This window comes from Phyllobates terribilis, unplaced genomic scaffold, assembly GCF_046119375.1.
Source record: "Phyllobates terribilis strain yellow unplaced genomic scaffold, ASM4611937v1 Scaffold_7__3_contigs__length_470593459, whole genome shotgun sequence".
Lineage (NCBI taxonomy): Eukaryota > Metazoa > Chordata > Amphibia > Anura > Dendrobatidae > Phyllobates > Phyllobates terribilis.
This window is the reverse complement of record NW_027362767.1, coordinates 432,357,294-432,380,835: the sequence shown is the minus strand read 5'-3', so window position 1 is coordinate 432,380,835 and position 23,542 is coordinate 432,357,294. Positions and strand designations below refer to the sequence as shown.

The 23,542-nt window shown below is 48.5% G+C and overlaps 1 protein-coding gene across 1 annotated transcript in view; it reads right to left on the bottom strand.

Moving 5' to 3' along the window:
- The window catches only part of LOC141155253 (class I histocompatibility antigen, F10 alpha chain-like), a 43,517-nt gene that overhangs the window by 2,776 nt on the left and 17,199 nt on the right, over nt 1-23,542 (bottom strand). Inside the window, exons 3-5 of the mRNA XM_073642054.1 lie at nt 10,525-10,803; nt 6,968-7,240; nt 4,148-4,243 (exon numbers count right to left, since the gene is read on the bottom strand). Coding sequence (XP_073498155.1) covers nt 4,148-4,243; nt 6,968-7,240; nt 10,525-10,803 — 648 coding nt within the window. The remainder of the gene's footprint in view (nt 1-4,147; nt 4,244-6,967; nt 7,241-10,524; nt 10,804-23,542) is intronic.

The window sequence follows — 23,542 nt, the reverse complement described above, 5'->3', positions numbered from 1 at the left end:
CTCGGCTCTCGGTCACCGCCTCGGACGTCTCGGCTCTCGGCCATCGCCTCGGACGTCTCGGCTCTCGGCCATCGCCTCGGACGTCTCGGCTCTCGGCCATCGCCTCGGATGTCTCGGCTCTCGGTCATCTTCATTCACACATCACAGTGACACATCCGGCTGACGCCGTGTTTTCTCGGTCAGCACATTGACCAGTAGAGCTTCATTCGTCCATACACACGTCCATTGTAAGAACAGATCAGTGTCGGCTCCGAGAACATCGTCTTCTCAGACGTTTTACAGAATTGGCCATTAAAGTCAATGGGAAGCCATTAAAAATGGATAAAGGAAAGTTCAGAAAGACTAAACTCCTTCTGTTTTTAAAAACAAATGAGAAATGAGAAAAAAAGAGGCTGCAACACGGAAGAAAACCGTAGAAGAAACAAATGACACAAGGATGAAAAACCGTCCATGTTACACAGATGAGCGACTGCATCTTCAGGCCGGGATCATCCGAGTGTCTGAAATATCATCTGATTTTATTCATCAAAAACCGACTATTATCATCCATATTCCCTCCGTGTGTCATCAGTATTATCATCCATATTCCCTCCGTGTGTCATCAGTATTATCATCCATATTCCCTCCGTGTGTCATCAGTATTATCATCCATATTCCCTCCGCGTGTCATCAGTATTATCATCCATATTCCCTCCGCGTGTCATCAGTATTATCATCCATATTCCCTCCGCGTGTCATCAGTATTATCATCCATATTCCCTCCGCGTGTCATCAGTATTATCATCCATATTCCCTCCGTGTGTCATCAGTATTATCATCCATATTCCCTCCGCGTGTCATCAGTATTATCATCCATATTCCCTCCGTGTGTCATCAGTATTATCATCCATATTCCCTCCGCGTGTCATCAGTATTATCATCCATATTCCCTCCGCGTGTCATCGGTATTATCATCCATATTCCCTCCGCGTGTCATCGGTATTATCATCCATATTCCCTCCGTGTGTCATCGGTATTATCATCCATATTCCCTCCGCGTGTCATCAGTATTATCATCCATATTCCCTCCGTGTGTCATCAGTATTATCATCCATATTCCCTCCGTGTGTCATCGGTATTATCATCCATATTCCCTCCGTGTGTCATCAGTATTATCATCCATATTCCCCCGTGTGTCATCGGTATTATCATCCATACTCCCCCGTGTGTCATCGGTATTATCATCCATACTCCCCCGTGTGTCATCGGTATTATCATCCATATTCCCTCCGTGTGTCATCAGTATTATCATCCATACTCCCCCGTGTGTCATCGGTATTATCATCCATACTCTCCCGTGTGTCATCAGTATTATCATCCATATTCCCTCCGTGTGTCATCAGTATTATCATCCATACTCCCTCCGTGTGTCATCAGTATTATCATCCATACTCCCTCCGCGTGTCATCAGTATTATCATCCATATTCCCCCGTGTGTCATCAGTATTATCATCCATATTCCCTCCGTGTGTCATCGGTATTATCATCCATATTCCCTCCGCGTGTCATCAGTATTATCATCCATATTCCCTCCGTGTGTCATCAGTATTATCATCCATATTCCCTCCGCGTGTCATCGGTATTATCATCCATACTCCCCCGTGTGTCATCGGTATTATCATCCATATTCCCTCCGCGTGTCATCGGTATTATCATCCATATTCCCTCCGCGTGTCATCAGTATTATCATCCATATTCCCTCCGTGTGTCATCGGTATTATCATCCATATTCCCTCCGCGTGTCATCGGTATTATCATCCATATTCCCTCCGCGTGTCATCGGTATTATCATCCATATTCCCTCCGTGTGTCATCGGTATTATCATCCATATTCCCTCCGCGTGTCATCGGTATTATCATCCATATTCCCTCCGCGTGTCATCGGTATTATCATCCATATTCCCTCCGCGTGTCATCAGTATTATCATCCATATTCCCTCCGTGTGTCATCAGTATTATCATCCATATTCCCTCCGCGTGTCATCAGTATTATCATCCATATTCCCTCCGTGTGTCATCAGTATTATCATCCATATTCCCTCCGCGTGTCATTGGTATTATCATCCATATTCCCTCCGTGTGTCATCGGTATTATCATCCATATTCCCTCCGCGTGTCATCGGTATTATCATCCATATTCCCTCCGCGTGTCATCAGTATTATCATCCATATTCCCTCCGTGTGTCATCAGTATTATCATCCATATTCCCTCCGCGTGTCATTGGTATTATCATCCATATTCCCTCCGTGTGTCATCGGTATTATCATCCATATTCCCTCCGCGTGTCATCAGTATTATCATCCATATTCCCTCCGCGTGTCATCGGTATTATCATCCATATTCCCTCCGCGTGTCATCAGTATTATCATCCATATTCCCTCCGCGTGTCATCAGTATTATCATCCATATTCCCTCCGTGTGTCATCAGTATTATCATCCATACTCCCCCGTGTGTCATCGGTATTATCATCCATATTCCCTCCGCGTGTCATCGGTATTATCATCCATATTCCCTCCGCGTGTCATCGGTATTATCATCCATATTCCCTCCGCGTGTCATCAGTATTATCATCCATATTCCCTCCGCGTGTCATCGGTATTATCATCCATATTCCCTCCGCGTGTCATCGGTATTATCATCCATATTCCCTCCGCGTGTCATCAGTATTATCATCCATATTCCCTCCGCGTGTCATCAGTATTATCATCCATATTCCCTCCGCGTGTCATCAGTATTATCATCCATATTCCCTCCGTGTGTCATCAGTATTATCATCCATATTCCCTCCGCGTGTCATCGGTATTATCATCCATATTCCCTCCGCGTGTCATCGGTATTATCATCCATATTCCCTCCGTGTGTCATCAGTATTATCATCCATATTCCCTCCGCGTGTCATCAGTATTATCATCCATATTCCCTCCGTGTGTCATCAGTATTATCATCCATATTCCCTCCGCGTGTCATCGGTATTATCATCCATATTCCCTCCGTGTGTCATCAGTATTATCATCCATATTCCCTCCGCGTGTCATCAGTATTATCATCCATATTCCCCCGTGTGTCATCAGTATTATCATCCATACTCCCTCCGCGTGTCATCAGTATTATCATCCATATTCCCTCCGTGTGTCATCGGTATTATCATCCATATTCCCTCCGCGTGTCATCAGTATTATCATCCATATTCCCTCCGTGTGTCATCAGTATTATCATCCATACTCCCCCGTGTGTCATCGGTATTATCATCCATACTCCCCCGTGTGTCATCGGTATTATCATCCATACTCCCCCGTGTGTCATCGGTATTATCATCCATACTCCCCCGTGTGTCATCGGTATTATCATCCATACTCCCCCGTGTGTCATCGGTATTATCATCCATACTCCCTCCCTGTCCTGTGGAATAACATTGGTCGGTGCGCTCTCCGATCTTCACATGTCGGCATTCGTAGGTCTGAACGCGCTCTTAGGCTGCGCTCACGTATATCCTTTGCATCACTATGAATGGATCATAACTGATGGCCGCACTCATGTAAGGCTGTGTGCACACTACGTCTTTGCTCCAGAGTCGTCAAGCTTTCCTTTTTCCTGAAGCTGCTTTGCTGGCGGCTTTGCCGTATTTTTCTGCGTCGTTTCTCTATGATTTCCATTACAGCGGTGAACAACTACTAAGTGGAAGAATGATCATTACTTCTTTTAAATTGCTTAAAAGTAGTAATAAGTCATGGAACATGTGCACAGCAATCTTGTTTTTACATTGCTGTGTAATATGTTCATTTTTTGTGGCGGTTTTGCAGCGCTTGTTCATGCGGATTCCAGGCAGAATACACCTGAAAAAGTCGTAGTGTGCACATACCCTTAAAATCCATCACTATTCACGGCCAGGGGCTGGACCAGAGCCAGGTCCGAACCTCACATGAAACGTTCACAGCATCTTTGTTAAACGCCAGATGGAAGGACGACTCAGTGACAGCCCCATGTGAACACAGCCTTAGTACCCGTCAAGACTGCAGCAGTTTGAATGGTCTTTACTGTGTGTACAGTGATGATCCCCTAATTTGTGGGGGGTCCCGCTGCACTGAGCCCTTTATTCCTGTACTTACTCATATATATAATGACTCCAGCAATGACAGGTGTGAGAATAAGAACGATGGAGGCCGCAGAGATGATCACAGTCAGATGAGAGGTCTGAGGAGGTTCTAAAGGATAAAAGAAGGAGAATCTGATATAATGATCTGAAATGACCTATATACACATATTGATCAATTTCTGAGAAGCTAATGTCACCTTCCTACCAGAAACTGTCAGTGCACAATGTAAGGAGAGCGAGCAGGAAACAGACCATCCCCGCCCCCAAAACCAATGTCACTCTCGGGGGCCAGCACTGGTCTCTGTTCTCTCTTCGTGCCGGGTTATCTCCTTACAATGCACACAGACAGTGCGCTCTCTTGCCGGCTTGTAACTTCTCATCACAGACGACGAGGGAGCGCACTGTCACTGCACATTGAAAACAATATTGCACAGTGACATGATCCTACTGAGCATACGTCGGAATTAACAACCGACGAATGCCAAGGAGAGCAGAGACTAGTCGAGGCCCTGAAATCGACATACTGATGACACTTTGTTTCAAGGTCGGGAGAAAAGCTAAAATAAACTAAAGAAGTTAGAGAGAGTAGAGAGGGAATGGTAGGGACGTCTTAATTAAATCATATTAGAAAATCAATTAGATTGTTACAATTAACAGACCGATATTTAGAATTAAAGTAGTGTTAGTTTCGGACCACCCTTTTAACCCTTACACAGTATTATTATTGTAAATGTATTACATTTTTTTCCAAGATTATCAAACCATTGAGTGACTTGACTAAAAAGGGGCTGACGTGGTCAACTGGATACCTCGGGGAGTCTAAGCTTTCCTTTTTGTAGTGGAGGTCGATGCCTCAGAGGTTGCAGTTGGAGCAGTGCAATCACAAAGTACACCATCTCTTACTCGGCTCTGTCCATGCGACTTCTTTTCCAGAATAATTACATCTGCATAGAGAAACTATGATAACTGTAAACTGGTTTCATCTAGTAACATCAAAACCTAATCAAGAAATGTCATTATTTCATTTTTTGATGAGCCTGAACCATAGGGTCTCCTAATAGGGGCTACCTACATGAACCTGTTGCATCTTTACCTGAACCATATATCACCATGTGCTCCTGCAATCATTCAGCAGGTGGCAGTGGTGAGGAAGGAGGCATCATGGCCAAGAGCTCCAGGCACTGTGCAGCTGGAGTTACTGGAGTGGCGGGACCTGTGGCACCACCCAGCTAGGCAGGAGGAGTGTGTGTACGGTACAGAAGCTATAGCTGTAGCTAATGGGGCAGACACCCTACTGTATACTGCTGGGTGTTGACAGTTATATAAAAGTTTATCCTGACCCTGGTCCTTGTCTCCTGCTTCACCCAAATATCTGACCCAGCTTGTTTGATACCTGTTGCTGACTCTGAACTTACTTAACTATCGATTTGCCTCTGACTCTGTCACATCCTTGTCCTGACCTCGGCTATCTCCTGACTTTGTCTCTGACTCCTGATGTTATCCTGTATCTGGCCTTCCTGGTTTTGACCCAGCTAAACGACTCTTCTCAGCCAGCTCACTCCACCGGCCAGCAGCTACTCTGTGGACACTAGCTGGAGGACCCCCTGTTGTAAGTCCAGATCCCTATATAAGGGTTAAAGGGTGAAGGCCACGGTACCTGCTAAGCAGAATGGTTTATACAAACTCTGTGCTTGGAAACTCCATTAAGAGCTGCCAATCTTCCATGTATGATTAACCCTTACAGCTGTTTTATTGCAGACAATTAATATGGCTGCACTTCCATCTAGTTAATTTTGAAAAAAAAAGGCAACAACAACAACAAAACTTAGACAAAACAAGAAATGCTGCTATCTCAGTAAATGAATGAAACACTGCTACTACAGTGATGGTCAATGGGAGGAAGAAAGAAGAAGAAAGAAGGAAGGAGGAAGGAGGAAGAGGAGGAGGAAGAAGAATCATCTACAGAGGTTGCAGATCTCATACATTTTTTCAGCATAGCCATACGTGTTTACATTGCAACGGGGGATTCACATGTGGAAGATTTTTTTCCAGAAATTTCTACATGCGGAAATCCGCGCTATTCATCTGAACAACACTTACAACTGTTATGTTCTGCAACTTAGAACTAAGGAATAGGAGGGAAAAGCTGTCTCTGCACTGAGACTCAGCTTAACCCTATGCTGGGTTGGGTGCCCTATTCCTTGTGAATAGCCCCACTGAAACTCCTGCACTGAACTCAAACGAAGACCTGAAGGAAGGGGAAAGGGGTCCCTAAAAGATCTAAGGACTGGGAGCAAAAACAGGAGGCCTCCTAACAGAAAAGTTAGTTGCAGAAACGAAGATTAAAGGGAACAAAACTGGTGGAACAAGAAGTCCCAGGATATCAATTGTCCAAAGCACAAAGAACTTAACAAGGCAACTTAGCCAGAGCACAAGCATAACAACACTGATGTCCAGCGGGGAATGGTAGACAGATGCTGAGTAATAAAGAGTGAAGAGATCACGTGGCCAAGACACCCAGCACCAGAGGAAAAGACTAGAAGTTAGCAAGCCACAACAAGATGGCCGATAGTAAAACAACATAGATTCTAACAACAACAATATCTGCTATTTGTGAATCCACCTCAAAGGGTAATATCCACAATAAAAATCCTCTTAAAAATTTGACATGCTGCGAATTTCACAATCTGCACCAGAGGTCATTTTATCCACCAAAAAAATTCTGCAATGTATAAATTAGATTTTTTAAAGTCTCGTCTGCGTAGCTGGTGCCATATTACAGTCCATATTACAGTTTTCCTTCTGACATACAGGCCACATAGATCGCACTCACCCCACACGATGTTCAGCTCCTCCTCCAGGCTGCTGTGATCCACATAACAGGAGTATCTGTCGCCCTCTTTGGGGGTCACTTCTGCGCTGACCCTGATCTGATAGGTGCCGTCAGGATTGGGGAGGACGTGTGTGGTCTCATATGAGTGAACCTCGTCCTCCCCGTTCTTCATCCACTTCACATCCACAGCTCGGGGGTGAAATCCGTACACCTGGCAGTGAAGCTTTGTGACCTTTCCTGATACCCGACCTGTGACCTTCACCCTCGGCCGAACTAAGAGGGAAAATAAAAAACATAAAATCAAACCTATATTGACACCAAAGCCTTTAGCACCTATGAAATCTACTTTTTATGCCTGTAAAATAATCATCATGGGATGGAAATCCACTGGTCTTCCTCGCTGGAACAGTAGATCCAATTAGTGACCTTATATGTCCCCTACTACAAAACCCTATGTATGAACCAAAAATGCCAGATTTGTTGAGATTGGGTCAACAAGGGATGGGACAGCCATGGGTACAGTGACATAAAATGCACCAGTTATTTCAAGAAAAAAAATCCTCCTCCCCCAAAAACAACTGTAGCTAGCTGGCTTTATGAACATCGAACTTATGAAGGCTTTTGGATGTGCTCATGATTGAATTTACATTTCACGTAAGTCAGTGTTGTTGACAAAGTTTGCATAAATTACTCATAGACTGCGAGTTCCGATTTAAAGTGTGGCTAAGAGTTTTTATATGTTGTAGGTCTCTTCATTACAAATAGATTAATGGGGTTGCAGGTCCTGAGACCCCAACAGACTCTCAAAAATGCTAAGAGAGGTGCGCTGCTCCGGAGTCAGAAGCAGATAGCTCCTGCCTATATACAGAATTGAGTTTGGAGCCAGTACGAAGCCTATGCTTTCTATTCCATCCAACTCCAATCTGCATCCATGATTTCACCACAATGGCCAGATTGTATCCGGGATTATAATTCATGGCAGGGGTTGAGCTCTCAGATTAGGTCCTCCTGCCTTACAGTGCTATGCAGAAAACTAAAGTGTGGTACATAAAGCCGGCCGTGCGCATGGTGCAGATGGCAATGTACAACGCTTACTATCCCGATGTGGAGTCCAGACTGGCAAATCCCTCCAATTTCAAGGTCATAGAATCCTAGAATGTTAGAGTTGGAAGGGACCTTCAGGGTCCTCGTGTCCAACCCCCTGCTCAATGCAGGATTCACTAAACCATCTCAGACAGATGTCTGTCCAGTCTCTGTTTGAGGACTTCCATTGAAGGAGAACTCACCACCTCTCGTGGCCGCCTGTTCCACTCATGTAGTAGGGGAGATGTAGGGGAGAGCCCCATTCCCTCTGGAAATGAAGGTGCCCACGTTGCACCAGGGCAACATCTTTTTGGGGAGGTCCCTCAAACAACAAAGAAGGTAATAACACAGAATGTGCAGAGTGTGCGAAATACGGGGATATGAAAGGACACCATGCAACATTGAGAAACCTGCTCTGGAAAACATGGTCTCTATATCAAGGAACGTTTCAAAGTCTACCACATATCCATTGATTGTTCATCTTATTTCTGATTTACACTGTTCTTGCATCACCTTATTAACTTTTATATACTCAACACAACTTACATATTCCGCAATGACCCCATATAAAGCTACTATCTCATTATCTCCCCAGATCATTTTATAACTTAGTGTCACGTTTGGGGGGCTTCTTAATATTTGGTCACCTGACACCCATTCCAGCAAAAGCTGCTGTCCAAAATGGCGCGCCTTCTATTCTGAGCTATGCAATAAATTCACACCACATACTGACCGACTGGTGAACTCAGGACAAGTCACATTCAAACCATGAGCTTCTTTTTCTCCCGTTATGCCTTATGAAAATGAAAAACTTGGGACTAAAGCAATGTTTTTTTGTGGCAAAAAGACATTTTTCATTTTCACTCCTCTATTTTTTTAAATTATGTGAAATGCCTGTGAGGTCAAGATGCTTGCTGCACCCCAAGATGAATTAATTAAGAGGCGTAGTTTGTAAAATGCAGTCACTTTTGGGGGGAGGGGGATGTGCTGTTCTGACACCTGAGGGTCTCTGCTAATGTGACCTGGCGCCCAAATAATATTACAGCAAAAATCTGCACTTCGAAAAAGCGCTCCTTCCTTTCGAATCCCTGTCGAGTGCTTAAACATTAGTTTCTCACCACATAATGGCTGTTGCCATATTTAGGAGAAATTGTGTAACATATTGGGAGATCGAGTGACTCCTGTTACCTCTGTAAAAATAAAATATTTGGGGCTAAAGCAACATTTTAGTGGAAAAAAAATTCAATTTTTCATTTTCACGCCCCATTGTTATAGAACTCTGTGAAGCACTTTGGGGCATTTAAGATGCTAACCACATCCCTAGATAAATTCCTCAAGTTTCCAAAATGGGGTCTCTTGTGGGGGGTTTCTGGTGTTTTGGTACCTCTTGGTCTGCATATGCGACATGGCATCTGCAGTCTATTCCAGCCAAAATTGTGCCCAAAATTAAAATGGCGCTCCTTCTTTTTGGAACCCCGCTGGATGCCAAAACATTAGTTTCTGACCACACATGGGGCATTACACAAGTTTTGTGAATTTTCAAAGCTTTTATGTCAGTGTTCAGCTGTCTCATAGAGAACACAGAGCAGCAGAGTGCTCCTTTGTATGTGAGAGACGACCAAGAAAACTGTCGGTTGAAATACCAGCCGGACCATCATTCAGCAGACAGTTATCTAAAGTGTATGGGGTGCTTAAGGTTTACAAAAAAAAACTCTTTGGCTTTTATTACTTTTGCCCTCAGATTTTTGCCTGACCCCAGGGAGAGAGACTTAACTGATTTAACTGATAGACATCAGCAATAAAAATAACAGAAAGTCACAGCCAGCAAAAATGTTTCTATGACACAGTGACATACTGCTATAAATGGCAGACCACATGGCCACTATGGGGTCTCTGACTTTGACCTGTGACAATGAGTGGCTTCAATAGGGGCAAAATTACTTTTGAAATGCCCCAATTCATGTCCGTCGCCCCTGTCTTTAAAAGTTGGGAGGTATGCCCCTCTGTGACTGCCAATGCACTGTGACCTCACCTACTTTACCAATTTATCTTGTTTTGGAGGGGGAGGTGGAAGCCCAATTAGGACTTTTGCTATGGTGCCCCTTCATTTTTATGTATGCCCCTGAACTGACATAGCTTCACAAGTCCAGAAGAAACTGATGAATGTACTTTTTTTTCTTTTATGATAGCTATTTTCAAAGGGGACTGTGGCCTTATCAATCAGGGTTGGGGGTTGGAAAGGTGTCTTGGCATCATCATCATTGCATTCAGGGGAACAGTGTGTGGCACTATTAGAAGTTTATGCAAGTTAGACAAAATGTGTTGGTGCCAAACTCTGCAGGGATGTATCAAGGAGAAGTCTTATTGGTGGGCAAGATTGAGAAGAAAGGTCCTAATTTACTTTCTTTGAATCCACTTCTAGTTTTGCTTTCAAAAACTGCATCAAAATGCCACATGTGAAGCATTATTACTACCTCTCCGCTCCAGATCTTCTTTTCCGAACTTAATGAATTTCTTCAGACGATCAATACAGGTATTCTCTAGGAAATTCTTGGCTGCCTCCCCCATTCTTACATTCAGACTGTTCCATCTCTGTGTGGTGATCTCAGCCTCACGCATTGTAGGGATATAGGTCACTCTCTGTGTGTCGAAGAACATGTACTCTGTCCCATCATATCTGTACTGCTGATACCCTGAGACGCTGCCGTCATCTCTCAGCTCACAGCTGGTCATCACCTGCACAATATGTAAACCTGCACAAAAGACAGGAACAAGTTACATGCAGAATATGGACACCATATTTACCCTACCTAAGAATTATGAAAAGGGATGTGATAAATGTATGCTTCAGGAAATTGCAGAGTAGTCTCCACATCTTCATGCACATTGTGCTTTTCTGCAATTTCTCCAGATGTCTTTTGATGGACTACATAAGTGGTGTCACCGTCAGTGCCATCTCCACTTCAAACATCGCTCTTTAAAGGGAATCTGTCACCAGGTTTTTGCTGCCTAATCTAACAGTAGCGCAAGGATGGTGCACGATGCTGTCACGTTCCTACCCCTGAAGACACCAATCGTGTTATGTGTTGTAGTGTAATGTGTATTATGTTTTGTGTCTTTGTATATATTGTGTAGTGTGACTGTAATGTAACGGTAATGCATAATGTTAAAAGGTAGTGTTAGAAATGTACAGTATATGTAGATAGGTTACTGTAGTTTAGCTAGTGACATTAGGGTAAGATAGGATCGCATTACTGTTTGGGACTAGCCTATAGTGGGAGGGGATTAGTGTTTGGAAAAGAGACTGCTTCCTGTAGATAGTTTGATTTCAAGTGCGAGTAGGAAGTGCAAAGTGAGCAGAGCTGCCTTAAGGGTGATCCTGAGCAAGAGGAGACTAAGGAAAGGGGAATAGTGGGATCCTGAAGTAACTGACGAGAGTGTTTTTTCCAGAAAAGGGTCCTTGGAAAGGACGTTGAGCCACGAAAGCAAAGAGATTTCAGACCCTGAAGGTAATGGACCTAAACAGGACTGAGTTCGTGGGACTAGTGGGGGTCACGAGCGGTAGATCCAGGGCGCAGTTAGTGAAAGGAATAGGAAGCGGAACCGCTGAGCGAGGAGAAAGACGTGCTGATCATGACTGTGGCATAGAAGATGGGTTGTCACGAAGTAGGGCCAAACAGTGTGCCTCACTAGCCCTAGGGTACACTACAGAGGAAGGATACTGTGTGAATGAAAATGCTTTGTGTTATTCACACGCCCAGACTGACTGGCGTGTGCGTGTTTAGTGATCCTGACGCGCCCCTGGGCCTGCTGTGTCGCGCAGCGTCTCGCGCACGGGGGCTTACCCGGAACCGGATCAGATGAGGGTTGTAGTCTCCGAGTGGCGGGGACCCGGTCCGTGCCCAGGGAGTCAACTCAGTGTGTGGCAGTCTTGATAGATGTTATTTGAGTGTCGACTACGCCACCCGTTGATTTGCAGCTATGGAGCTGCCGCTGCAGGGCAGACCGCTGAGGCCGGTGTAGAATTGTGCAGCGTGATAGTATAACCCCCAACGGGAGGGGTATGGCCTCAGGGCAGCCGACGTGGAAGATGAGGGTAGCAGGAACCACTCAGAGACGGTGCGGTGTAATTCAGGGTCTTTACTGGTAACAACGATAGACCCTCCCAGAGTACTTGCTAGCGAACGGGGCCTGGTCAGTCCTTGAGCAGATGGGATCTCCCCTGGCCAGGCGGAGTTGTAGGCCTCCCAAACTGACTGTACTCTTCTGGCTACCTTGCTAGAAGCGGATATAAGTAGCCCACGTCCCTGAGTGTACCGTGTGGTGCTCACCCGTATGGCCGGTGACTCGGGGCCTTCTAATGGCTTCCGCTCCACGATGGCGGCGCTGGTCCCACGCGTGTGACCATGCCTTCGGGTTTCTGGGCCTGAGGACCTGAAATCCCCTGCCGATCGGCTTCTGCTGCTGGGTAAGAGTTAGTCCCCACAGCCTCGGACGCCGGGTCCGGTAAGAAAGCTTCTCAGTCAGGGCGAGCTCTGCAGCTGCCAGCCCCTGACTTGTAGTAGTATTGCTCCCACTGAGCTTCTGCTGTTTCTTCCTGTGACTGTTTCTTGTCTCTACTCTCCTTGACTCCTAACCCTGCTTCAGCCCCGGGTTTATATAGGGGAAGTTCTTCCCCTCCCAAGACTGGGCAGGAGGTGTGGCATGCACAGGATCCCTGACCAAAGGACCTCCCACCTGCTCTCAGACATAACATTACATTACTGTGGAAACCAGACCCCTGGGGTGCCACATTCCCCCCTAGTGAAATTTAGTACTCCGGGACTAAACATATTTTAGAAAAACATAACAAGATATAACAATAACAACACAATAAAGAAACACATAAAGGTGGTCACGGCATGTCCGTAACCGGGTGCAGTCTTTGAAGAAACAAAGGTGTCCATTTCACCAAAACAGGGAGACGTAACCAGGTAGGGGTCTGTCCTACCCCGAGTCCTTAACAGTCTCTAGTCCATCCTGGGTTACGCTCCAACTAATTGTACAAGGATTCCCGGTAGATCCACCAAGGATTCCTAAAAATAACTAGAAACACAAAATTATACACAAGCAACAATACACAGGTAAACATAAATAAAACAATTTATACACTTTAAATCCTCCAGCGTGCGGGTAACTGGCCTCTAGTGGCCCTAGTGGACCTACGGAGCTGACTGCCTAGCCCTGAACTACAGGGTGTAGGAGCTGTCAAGGGCAAACTGGGCAGCTGTCTACCGGCTCTTTGGCTCACTAGGGATATGGCAGGCTCACTGCAAGCAGAGGGTTGATCCTCCTGGGTTGCGGGTGTGGGGTCTTCTGCCTCCTGGACCGGCTGTTCTTCCAGCTCTACCTGTTGCTCCGTAGGTGCTTGGGATGCTGGTTGGAGGAAGGTGAGTACGGGTACCACAACTGCACCATTGACTTGAGTCCAAGACCGAGGGAAGTCCCCGAGCACAGTACTAACCATATCTTCCCTTTCCTCTACGGGTCGATGGTCTTCTTGTTCCTCCTCAGGGTTCCTCAGTTGTTCGGGACACTTCTTCAGGTGGTCCCGGGATACAATGGCTGTGGTTTCCCCTCCATCTTTACTGATGGTACAAACCTTCGGGTTTTCGTGGCTTGAGGGCAGTACGGTGTACGGGTCCTTCTCCCACTGGTCGTCCAACTTGTGGAGCCGTCTCTTCCTCTTCAAGACCTGCTCTCCGGGTACCAGGGGAACAGCGGGAGCATACTGGTTGTAAGTTTTCTCTTGTCTTTCCCTAGCCTGACAGAGACTTCGTTCCACGCTCTCCTGTACTCTCCGGTACTGCTGCTGCCTCTCTGTGTCCCAGTCTGTTTCTGGTGAAGTGTCCTCGGGTGTCAGGACTCCCATTTCCAGGTCAACAGGTAACTTACCAGGTCTTGCCCTCATTAGGTAAGCCGGGGTACAGTTGGTGGAACCTACCGGGATGTGGTTGTATAGGTCCACCAGATCGGGCAACTTCTCAGGCCACAGACTGCGTTCTTCCAGGGGCAACGTTTTTAGAAGATCCATTACCACCTGGTTCATTTTCTCACAAAGTCCATTAGTTTGCGGATGGTAGGGTGTCGTCCTTATCTTCCGGCAGCCATACAGATTGCAGAATTCCTGGAAGACCTCCGCTTCAAAGGCAGGTCCTTGGTCCATCAGCACTTGGTCCGGGTACCCGTGTGGACGGCAGAAGTGCTGCTGGAAGGCTCTAGCTGCTGTTTGAGCCGTTAAGTCCTTGACGGGGACGACAACCAAGAACCGGGAGTAATGATCCACGATGGTTAACGCGTAGACGTAGCCACTTCTGCTTGGGGTCAGTTTTACATGATCCAAGGCTACCAGTTCCAACGGTTGCCGGGTGACGATGGACTGCAGGGGAGTCTTCTGGCTGGCACGGTCCTTCCTTCTCAGGTTGCACGGGCCACAGTCTCTGCACCACTTCTCGATGGTTCCCCTCATGCCTACCCAGTGGAACCGCTCGTGCAGCAGGAACTCCAGCTTCTTCCACCCGAAGTGTCCAGCTCCGTCGTGCTATGCCTCCATCACCATGGCTGCGTCTCTTCGTGGCACCACTACTTGCCAGAGTAATTCATGCGTCCGGGAGTTAACCATTCGGCGGCACAACTTCCCTTTGTAAAGGAACAGTCGACTCTTCTCTGCCCATAGTTGTTTGGCTTCCTCCGGAGCGTCTGGTTCAAGGCGAGCCTCCGGCCGAGTCAGCATCTCCTTCACCAGTCGGACGGCAGGGTCGCTGTCTTGCGTTTCCGCCCAGTTGTAGTGGGGTAAGGGGTTCAACGTAGCAGCCTGCTTACTCCTTACCCGGTGGGAATACTGGATAGTCCCATGACGGTGGAACGCAGGGAGTTCAACTTCTTCCAGTCCCTCCGGATCTTCTCCTCCGTCCGGCAGGTTGGGCATCCTGGACAGGGCGTCCGCGTTGGTATTGGAGCGTCCTGCCCGGTATTTGATTGTGAACTCGTAGTTGGACAGACGGGCCATCCACCTCTGCTCCAGGGCACCGAGTCTTGCCCTGTCCAGGTGTGTCAACGGGTTGTTATCCGTGTACACGGTGAACCGGGAAGAAGCGAGGTAATGCTTAAAGCGCTCGGTGACTGCCCATACTACGGCCAGGAACTCCAGCTTAAATGAGCTGTAATTCTCGGGGTTCCTTTCGGTGGGTCGCAGTTTTCGGCTGGCGTAGGCGATTACTCGTTCCTTCCCCTGCTGGATCTGGGACAGTACGGCTCCTAGCCCGATGTTACTGGCGTCGGTGTAGAGGATAAAGGGCTGGCTATAATCCGGGTACGCCAGGATTTCGTCCCCCGTGAGGGCCATCTTCAGCTGGCGGAAGGACTCTTCTTCCAGCTCCTCCCATTTGAAGGGCGGCTTCTGGTTCTTGGCCTTCCGGGACTGGCCTATCAGGAGGTCCTGCATAGGTGCTGCCTTTTTGGTGAAACCGGGAATAAACCTTCGGTAGTAGCCTACCAACCCGAGGAACTGCCGCACTTCTTTTACGCTGGAGGGGCTTGGCCATTCCTTAATTGCGGTGATCTTATCAGGGTCGGGAGCCACTCCGTCAGCGCTCACCACGTGTCCCAGGTACTGCACCTTTGGTTTCAGGAGGTGACACTTGGAGGGTTTCACCTTTAGGCCATAACTCGCCAGAGCTTCGAACACTTCCGCCAGGTGTTTCAGGTGGTCCTCATACGTCTTGGAATATACGATGACATCGTCCAGGTACAACAGGACCGTCTCGAAGTTTCTGTGGCCCAGACAACACTCCATTAGTCGTTGGAAGGTTCCTGGTGCGTTGCAGAGTCCGAACGGCATGCAGGTGAACTCGCTAAGTCCCATCGGGGTGGTGAATGCGGTCTTCTCCCGGTCCGCCTCTGCTACAGGAACCTGCCAGTACCCGCTAGTGAGATCCAAGGTAGAGAAGAAGTTAGCAGATCTTAAAGCAGCCAATGACTCCTCTATCCTTGGTAAGGGGTACGCATCCTTGTGTGTGATACGGTTGATTTTCCGGTAATCTACACACATCCTCATGGTGTTGTCTTTTTTTCTGACTAAGACTAGTGGAGCTGCCCAGGGGCTACAGCTATCCTTAATCACCCCAGCCTCCTTCATGTCTCTAAGCATCCCCTTGGCGTGTTGGTAGTGGGCAGGGGGTACGGGTCGATACCTCTCTTTTATAGGAGGATGGTCTCCCGTGGGGATGTGGTGTTCTACCCCCTTGACTCGCCCGAAGTCTAACGGGTGTTTACTGAACACTCTCTCGTACTCTTGAACCACCCGATAGACTCCTTGTTTCTGGTGTGCGGGAGTGGAGTCAGTACCCAGATGTAGTTGCTGACACCAGTCCTCCATGTTTTTCTTAGAGCCGTTACCTTCCTCCGGGTGAGATGGAGGCAAGGGTTCCACAGATTGTATAGAATTTTGGTTAATGGTATATAATTTGGCTAGCGTGGCATACCGGGGCAGGTACACTTCCCTCTCCCCGATATTTATTATGCGAATGGGCACCCTCCCATGGCGTACATCAACCACCCCCCGTGCTGTCAAAATGGTGGGCCTACTGTCCGAGTAAACTGGTTCTACCATTGCCTGGTAATCCCTACCTCTCAGACCAATAGCTGCCCGGCACCAAATCATCATTTCACTTTTTGGGGGCATGGCAATAGGAAAAGGGTCACACATTCTTACGCTACCAATCTCACCGCCGGAGAGTTCCACCTGTTGCCGTCGCATCAGTGCCCGGATCTCTTTCTGGAGCACCCGCTGCTCGCCGGAGCTGGCGTTCTTGGCAACCTGCTGTAAAAGGAAAATCACCTCTGCAAGACAATTTTCAATTACATTAGTTCCTAGAGTTATTTTTGGGTGACTCTCATGTTTGTCAATATCTACAATGATCAGTCCCTGTGCTGCCAGTTCGACTCTACCGATTTTGATGGTCACCTCTTTAAATCCGATCTGTGGCACGGGCTGGCCATTGCTGGCGATGATACTCAAGTCGTCGTCAGGGTAGCGGGTAATATCCGAGTCATTCCAGTACTGCTTAAAGAGCACGTACGGGATGGTGGTGACCTGTGACCCGGTGTCCAGTAGGGCACTCATGGGAATGCCATCCAGTACCACAGGCAAGACTGGACGTCCTCCCACATATCTGTCGCGCCAGTTCGATGGGCCTGGTGATCTTTTTCCTGGGGGTTGGCCCTCTACCCCAGGTTGTGCCCGTTTAAAGAACAGTACCTTGCCATATGTCCGGGTTGATTGCAGCGGCGGCAGATGGGTCGTCCGTCCTCGCTGTATCGGTCACTGGGTCTTCCTCTGGCCGGTGGGGTCCTCCTTGATCGACGCCACGGGATGTCCTCCGGTCCGGATGCCAGCTGGATCTTCCCTGGGGTGGAAGCCTGTAAAGACTGCACAGTTCGGGTTAGCGCAGCAACGCTCTTAGCTAGCTCTTGGACCTGATGGTGTAGGTCTGGAGCCGGGTCATTGTCCAAAGCCTGCGCATCAGCTCCCACAGGCCCTGCCGACAAAGGCGCCGCCTCCTGGTGGTAAGTGATAGCAGGGCGCCTGTGGGTCACAACGCCACCCGGTGCCGGTTCTCGGAGCACCCGGATGGCTCTGTCCTTGAACTGTGCAAAGCCCAGATGGGGATCCTGTAAGGCCATTGCCCGCAACTGGGTTCGGTGGGTATTACAATATAGTCCCTCTATAAACTGTTCGGTCAACAGCCTGTCCTCGTTTCCCACTCCATCAGGGTCGGTCTGCTTAATGGCCCTCAGGGCCTCTTGTAGGTTTAGTGCATAGTCCCTTATACTCTCATGCGCTCGCTGCTTGCACCCGTAGAATCTAAGCTTAATCTCGGCTGAGGTGCGGGTATCAAAGGTGTCCTTCAGCCGGGTTAGTATCCCTGCGACAGTCTTCCTCCCAGGTGGCCAGGATTTTACTTCCCTTTTGGCTGCCCCGGTTAGTTGGGCCACCAGGATGCTCACTTTTTGCTCTTCTGTGAGGGGGTACACCTGGAAGAGGCTATCCAGCTTTTCTCTAAAGTCATGCAGGGTATGTGACTCCCCTGAGTACTGGGGTAGCCAAGCTGCTCCCGGGATATAGGGCATGGTGAAGGGCATAACTGCAGCAGCGGTAGCGCTGGCGGGGGTTGAGGCAGTGAAGCTCTCCTCCGTATCCGACATCTTCCTCCCCCCTAGTGGACCGTGGCCTACCTTGCGATGATCCTCTTCCGTAGGCCGCGGCTCCGCAGTGGATGGTTGAGGACCTTCCGTCGCGCTCCTGTGACGTCGGCGTCTGCTGGGCTCCTTCCAGGACCTTACGCAACGTCCGGACGTGAGGCGGGGCTTCAGTTCTCGCGCGCTTTCGGAGTCCACGCCCCTCTTCTTCCCGCGCGGCGTCCTCAAGATGGCGTCCAATGGCGGGAAAACTCCACGGATGGCGGGAAGAAGGCAGAAGATGGCGCCGGATGGCGGGAAACTTCACCGATGGCGGGAAGAAGGCTGAAGATGGCGCCGGATGGCGGGAATCTTCACCACAGGTAAGTTTGAAAAGTCTCTTTTTCAGGCACGCAGTACCCGGTGGTTGCGGGCACGAAATCCTGCCGACTACGCCAAAGTTGACGCGCCCCTGGGCCTGCTGTGTCGCGCAGCGTCTCGCGCACGGGGGCTTACCCGGAACCGGATCAGATGAGGGTTGTAGTCTCCGAGTGGCGGGGACCCGGTCCGTGCCCAGGGAGTCAACTCAGTGTGTGGCAGTCTTGATAGATGTTATTTGAGTGTCGACTACGCCACCCGTTGATTTGCAGCTATGGAGCTGCCGCTGCAGGGCAGACCGCTGAGGCCGGTGTAGAACTGTGCAGCGTGATAGTATAACCCCCGACGGGAGGGGTATGGCCTCAGGGCAGCCGACGTGGAAGATGAGGGTAGCAGGAACCACTCAGAGACGGTGCGGCGTAATTCAGGGTCTTTACTGGTAACAACGATAGAACCTCCCGGAGTACTTGCTAGCGAACGGGGCCTGGTCAGTCCTTGAGCAGATGGGATCTCCCCTGGCCAGGCGGAGTTGTAGGCCTCCCAAACTGACTGTACTCTTCTGGCTACCTTGCTAGAAGCGGATATAAGTAGCCCACGTCCCTGAGTGTACCGTGTGGTGCTCACCCGTATGGCCGGTGACTCGGGGCCTTCTAATGGCTTCCGCTCCACGATGGCGGCGCTGGTCCCACGCGTGTGACCGTGCCTTCGGGTTTCTGGGCCTCAGGACCTGAAATCCCCTGCCGATCGGCTTCTGCTGCTGGGTAAGAGTTAGTCCCCACAGCCTCGGACGCCGGGTCCGGTAAGAAAGCTTCTCAGTCAGGGCGAGCTCTGCAGCTGCCAGCCCCTGACGTGTAGTAGTATTGCTCCCACTGAGCTTCTGCTGTTTCTTCCTGTGACTGTTTCTTGTCTCTACTCTCCTTGACTCCTAACCCTGCTTCAGCCCCGGGTTTATATAGGGGAAGTTCTTCCCCTCCCAAGACTGGGCAGGAGGTGTGGCATGCACAGGATCCCTGACCAAAGGACCTCCCACCTGCTCTCAGACATAACATTACATTACTGTGGAAACCAGACCCCTGGGGTGCCACAATCCCACTGGACCATAAACCAGAGAGTGCCTGGAGGGGCGTAACTAAGTATCTACCCGATCCGACCAAGGTCGCACGACGGCTAACGACGCCAGTGCACCAGGGAGGAACCGAGCAGAGGGACCAGGTGCGACTCCAGGTCAGACCCCGGACATGGCTGTTGACCCACACCGGGGAATACAGGAACAGGCAGGTTAGAGCACAGGCTAGGTAGGGTCCAGTACGGACTAGGAGACGGGTTCAGAGCCGCAGATGCGTTAATCAAGCAGAGTAAAGCGAAACCCCAAGGTGGGGTGGACAAGGCTGAGAGCAAAACCGCAGGTGCGGTGGACAGGGCTGAGCAGAGCGAAACCGCAGGTACGGTGGACAAGGCTGAGCAGAGCGAAACCGCAGGTGCGGTGGACAGGGCTGAGCAGAGCGAAACCGCAGATGCGGTGGACAAGGCTGAGCAGAGCGAAACCGCAAGTGCGGTGGACAAAGCAGAGCAGAGCGGGCAGAAACCGCCAGAGCGGTAAGTAAGACAGAGCAGAGGGGACAGGGCTCTGTTCACACGGAACAGACTGGAAGGGAAAGGCAGAACCTGATACACACAAGGTACTTGCAAAGAAGTAGCGAGTGGACTCCAAACTCACAAACAGAAGTACAGCGAAAATGAGTAGGAGTTAGGTGCAGGTACAGACTCTGCAGAAAAAGAGAGGAAACGGACAAAGGGACAAAACAGGTAACAGGTTAGGAGACAGTTCAGACAGGAACTGTTACTGCAGCGAAATACAGGAAAGAGCCTGGGTATACGGCCCCCAGAGGCAGAAACGAACAGGCTAGGAGCGTGTTCAGACAGGCCTGGAAATACAGCCTCCAGGAAGGCGGACAGACAGGCAAGAAAACACAGATAACAGATCTAGGTATGCGGCCCCTAGAAGGCGGGACGAACAGGCAATGGTACAGTTCAGACAGGAACAGCTACTGAAAGAGATACAGGAGCCAGTCTGGGAATACAGTCCCCAGAGTGGCGGAAACAGACAAGAACAGAACAGGACCTGACACATTCAGAGTCAAGGAGCACACTGAATGAAAGCGTTGCTCAGGCATCAGCTTCCAGGTGAAGCTGGTTTAAATATCCAGTGACAGAGAGCAATAGGCTGAGGACGCATTAGGGGTGTGCCCACAGCAGCTACAAGAATCAGGAAGTAACCGCCCTAAGCAGTCAGAACAGAGACAAACAGACAGCATGAATAGAAGCCAGGCTAGCAGACTGGACTGAAGATCAAGTTTGCGATCTTGCATAGTGAGAGATGGTGCACTATGCAAGCCCGCCACCAGGTATGTTACACTTTGTACTGTAAAAGAAAAGTCCATAAGACTTTGTGCCTGCTATCCCTTATACCTAACCCTTACCAAGTTACTGTTCAGTAAAGACTTTATTTTTGAATGGAAGTCTCCTTTTTTGAACGATGGAACATATGGTCCTGGCCGGACGTACGGCCCTCACAGCACTAAAACCAACACCAAGATAGGACCTACACTTTCATGTAGAGTGCCAGGGTGTAAAAGGAGGAGACGAGTGCCTCGCCCATGGCTACGTCCCCGCGCCGCACTACAGCAGCATAATGTAAGAGCAGAGACTGATGCCAGCAATGTGCCACTTACTGGGCTGCTTGCTGCAGATTTTTTAAAATCACTGTTTTATCAGCAGGACATTATCACTAGAGGACTAGGAAACTTGATAGGCAGCAGTGCTGTGAGCGGGGTTATACAGAGCTCAGCATTAGAGGACTACAGAACTGCAGCAGATAAAACTGATTTAATCAAAACTGTATCAAGCAGCCCAGTAAGTAACACATTGCTGGAATCAGGGTCTCTGTCCTACGTCATTTTGCTTGCAGATGGGGCAGCAAAAACCTGGTGTGATTCCCTTTGACGTTCTTGTGGTGGTTGTGCTGTATTGCTGGCAATCTGTGTCTATGACAAATATGAATCCGCAGGCAACTGACATTCCAGTTTGATCACCTGTGCATCAGCTAGCTCTATTCCTATTGTCCAGTCCTGGGGAGTTACCTGTAGAGATTAGCGAACCCGAACTTCAAAGTTCAGTGTTCGTACAGGACAGTTAGTGTCCGGTGCTAAACGCCGAACACAGATTTGTCCCTGAAGTCCGTTGCAATGTTTGGAGTTCCGGAGGAAGGAGAGAGAGAAATTTTCCAGCTCAAAAATTTGGATCCTGATTGTTTTCAATAGGGCCCAGGTTCTGGTTCAAGTTCCAGTACAGGTGAGGTATCAGAACTCGAACTTGCATAGGTCTTCTCATCACTAGTTACCTGTAGTTCTATACCCGCCTTCTGACCTCTCTCCTTCTTTATGCTTTGAACACCAGTCCTGGAACTTGAAGTTGCACCGTACTGGAAATGACACCTGGCTCCATCTAACGACACTCCAGTCCACTCTTGGAATACTGCAAACTCCACCTCTCCATATAGAGGTTTACGGGTGAAAACCTGGGCTTCTTTTGACCTGAGATTAGTCACCACAGACATCAAAACAAGATCTAAGAATATGTCAGAAGATGAAAGATCCCCCCTGAAGATATGATGATGATTGTAATGCATAATGTAATAGCAAATATATGACGATGACTATAAATATTACTGAGGCAACAAGCCTTGAAATTCATTATACTGGATAGAAAGTGGCAGAAATATCCAGACACAGACGGAAGATCCTAGGCACTGAGAAGTGGGCATGAGAGGAGGGAGCCAGTTGTAGTTAGTATGGCCTGAAGCCAGAAATAGAGTTGTGAGTTGTGGGCCCAAGGCAGCTAGTAAAGGAGTGGGGCTGAAGAGGCAACGTATTAGCCAGTCTTGGAGTCCTAGGAACAAGACTAAGCTGACCAGGTCGGTGCACGGGTACTACTGCAGAAGTGGGCTATACAGCGACAGAAAGAAGAAACATGGAGATAGAGAGTTCAAGTTATTTATGCTGTGTAATTGAAAATGTCTGTGCCTCTGTGTCAGCGGGTCCGAGCGCCACAATACACGCTGCCGGTCAATCAGAGGCCAGCAGCTGATGTCGGCATGCACGTGACGGGGCGCATGGCAGTGACGTCACACGCTCCTGTCGCATGGCGAGTCGTGCTGGCTCCACAAGAGGACACGCGCAGTGCATGAGAGAAGGAACAGTGAATATTTATTACAAAAAAAACAAAAACAGTGGCCATACTACTATGGATGACTTCGGGGTGCATTATATTATATAGAGGACTGTGGACTGTGCATTACACTTTATAGGATGTCTATGGGGGTGCATTATACTACTATGATGACTATAGGGGTGCATTATACTATATGAAGAACTGTGGACGGTGCATTATACTTTATAGGATGACTATGGGGTGCATTATACTACTATGGATGACTATGGGGTGCATTATATTATATGGAGGACTGTGCATTATACTTTATAGGATGACTATGGTGGCGCACTTTACTATGGATGACTATGGTGGTGCATTATACTATGGATGACTATGGTGGTTCATTATAATATGGATGACCATGGGCTGTGAATTATACTTTATGGATTACTATGGACTGTGCAGTATATTATATGGAGCACTATGGGATGCATTATATTATATGGAGTACTATGGGGGGGTGCATTATACTTCCTCTATTGAGCCCCATGACTTCTATGTACGCTCCTGGTGAGTATAAGGTTTATTTTCTTCTATACATTAAATAACAGTAGCAGAACATGGGACAGATATAACAGGATGGGGGATATATATACCAGGATGGGGCCCGGGATAAGGAACATA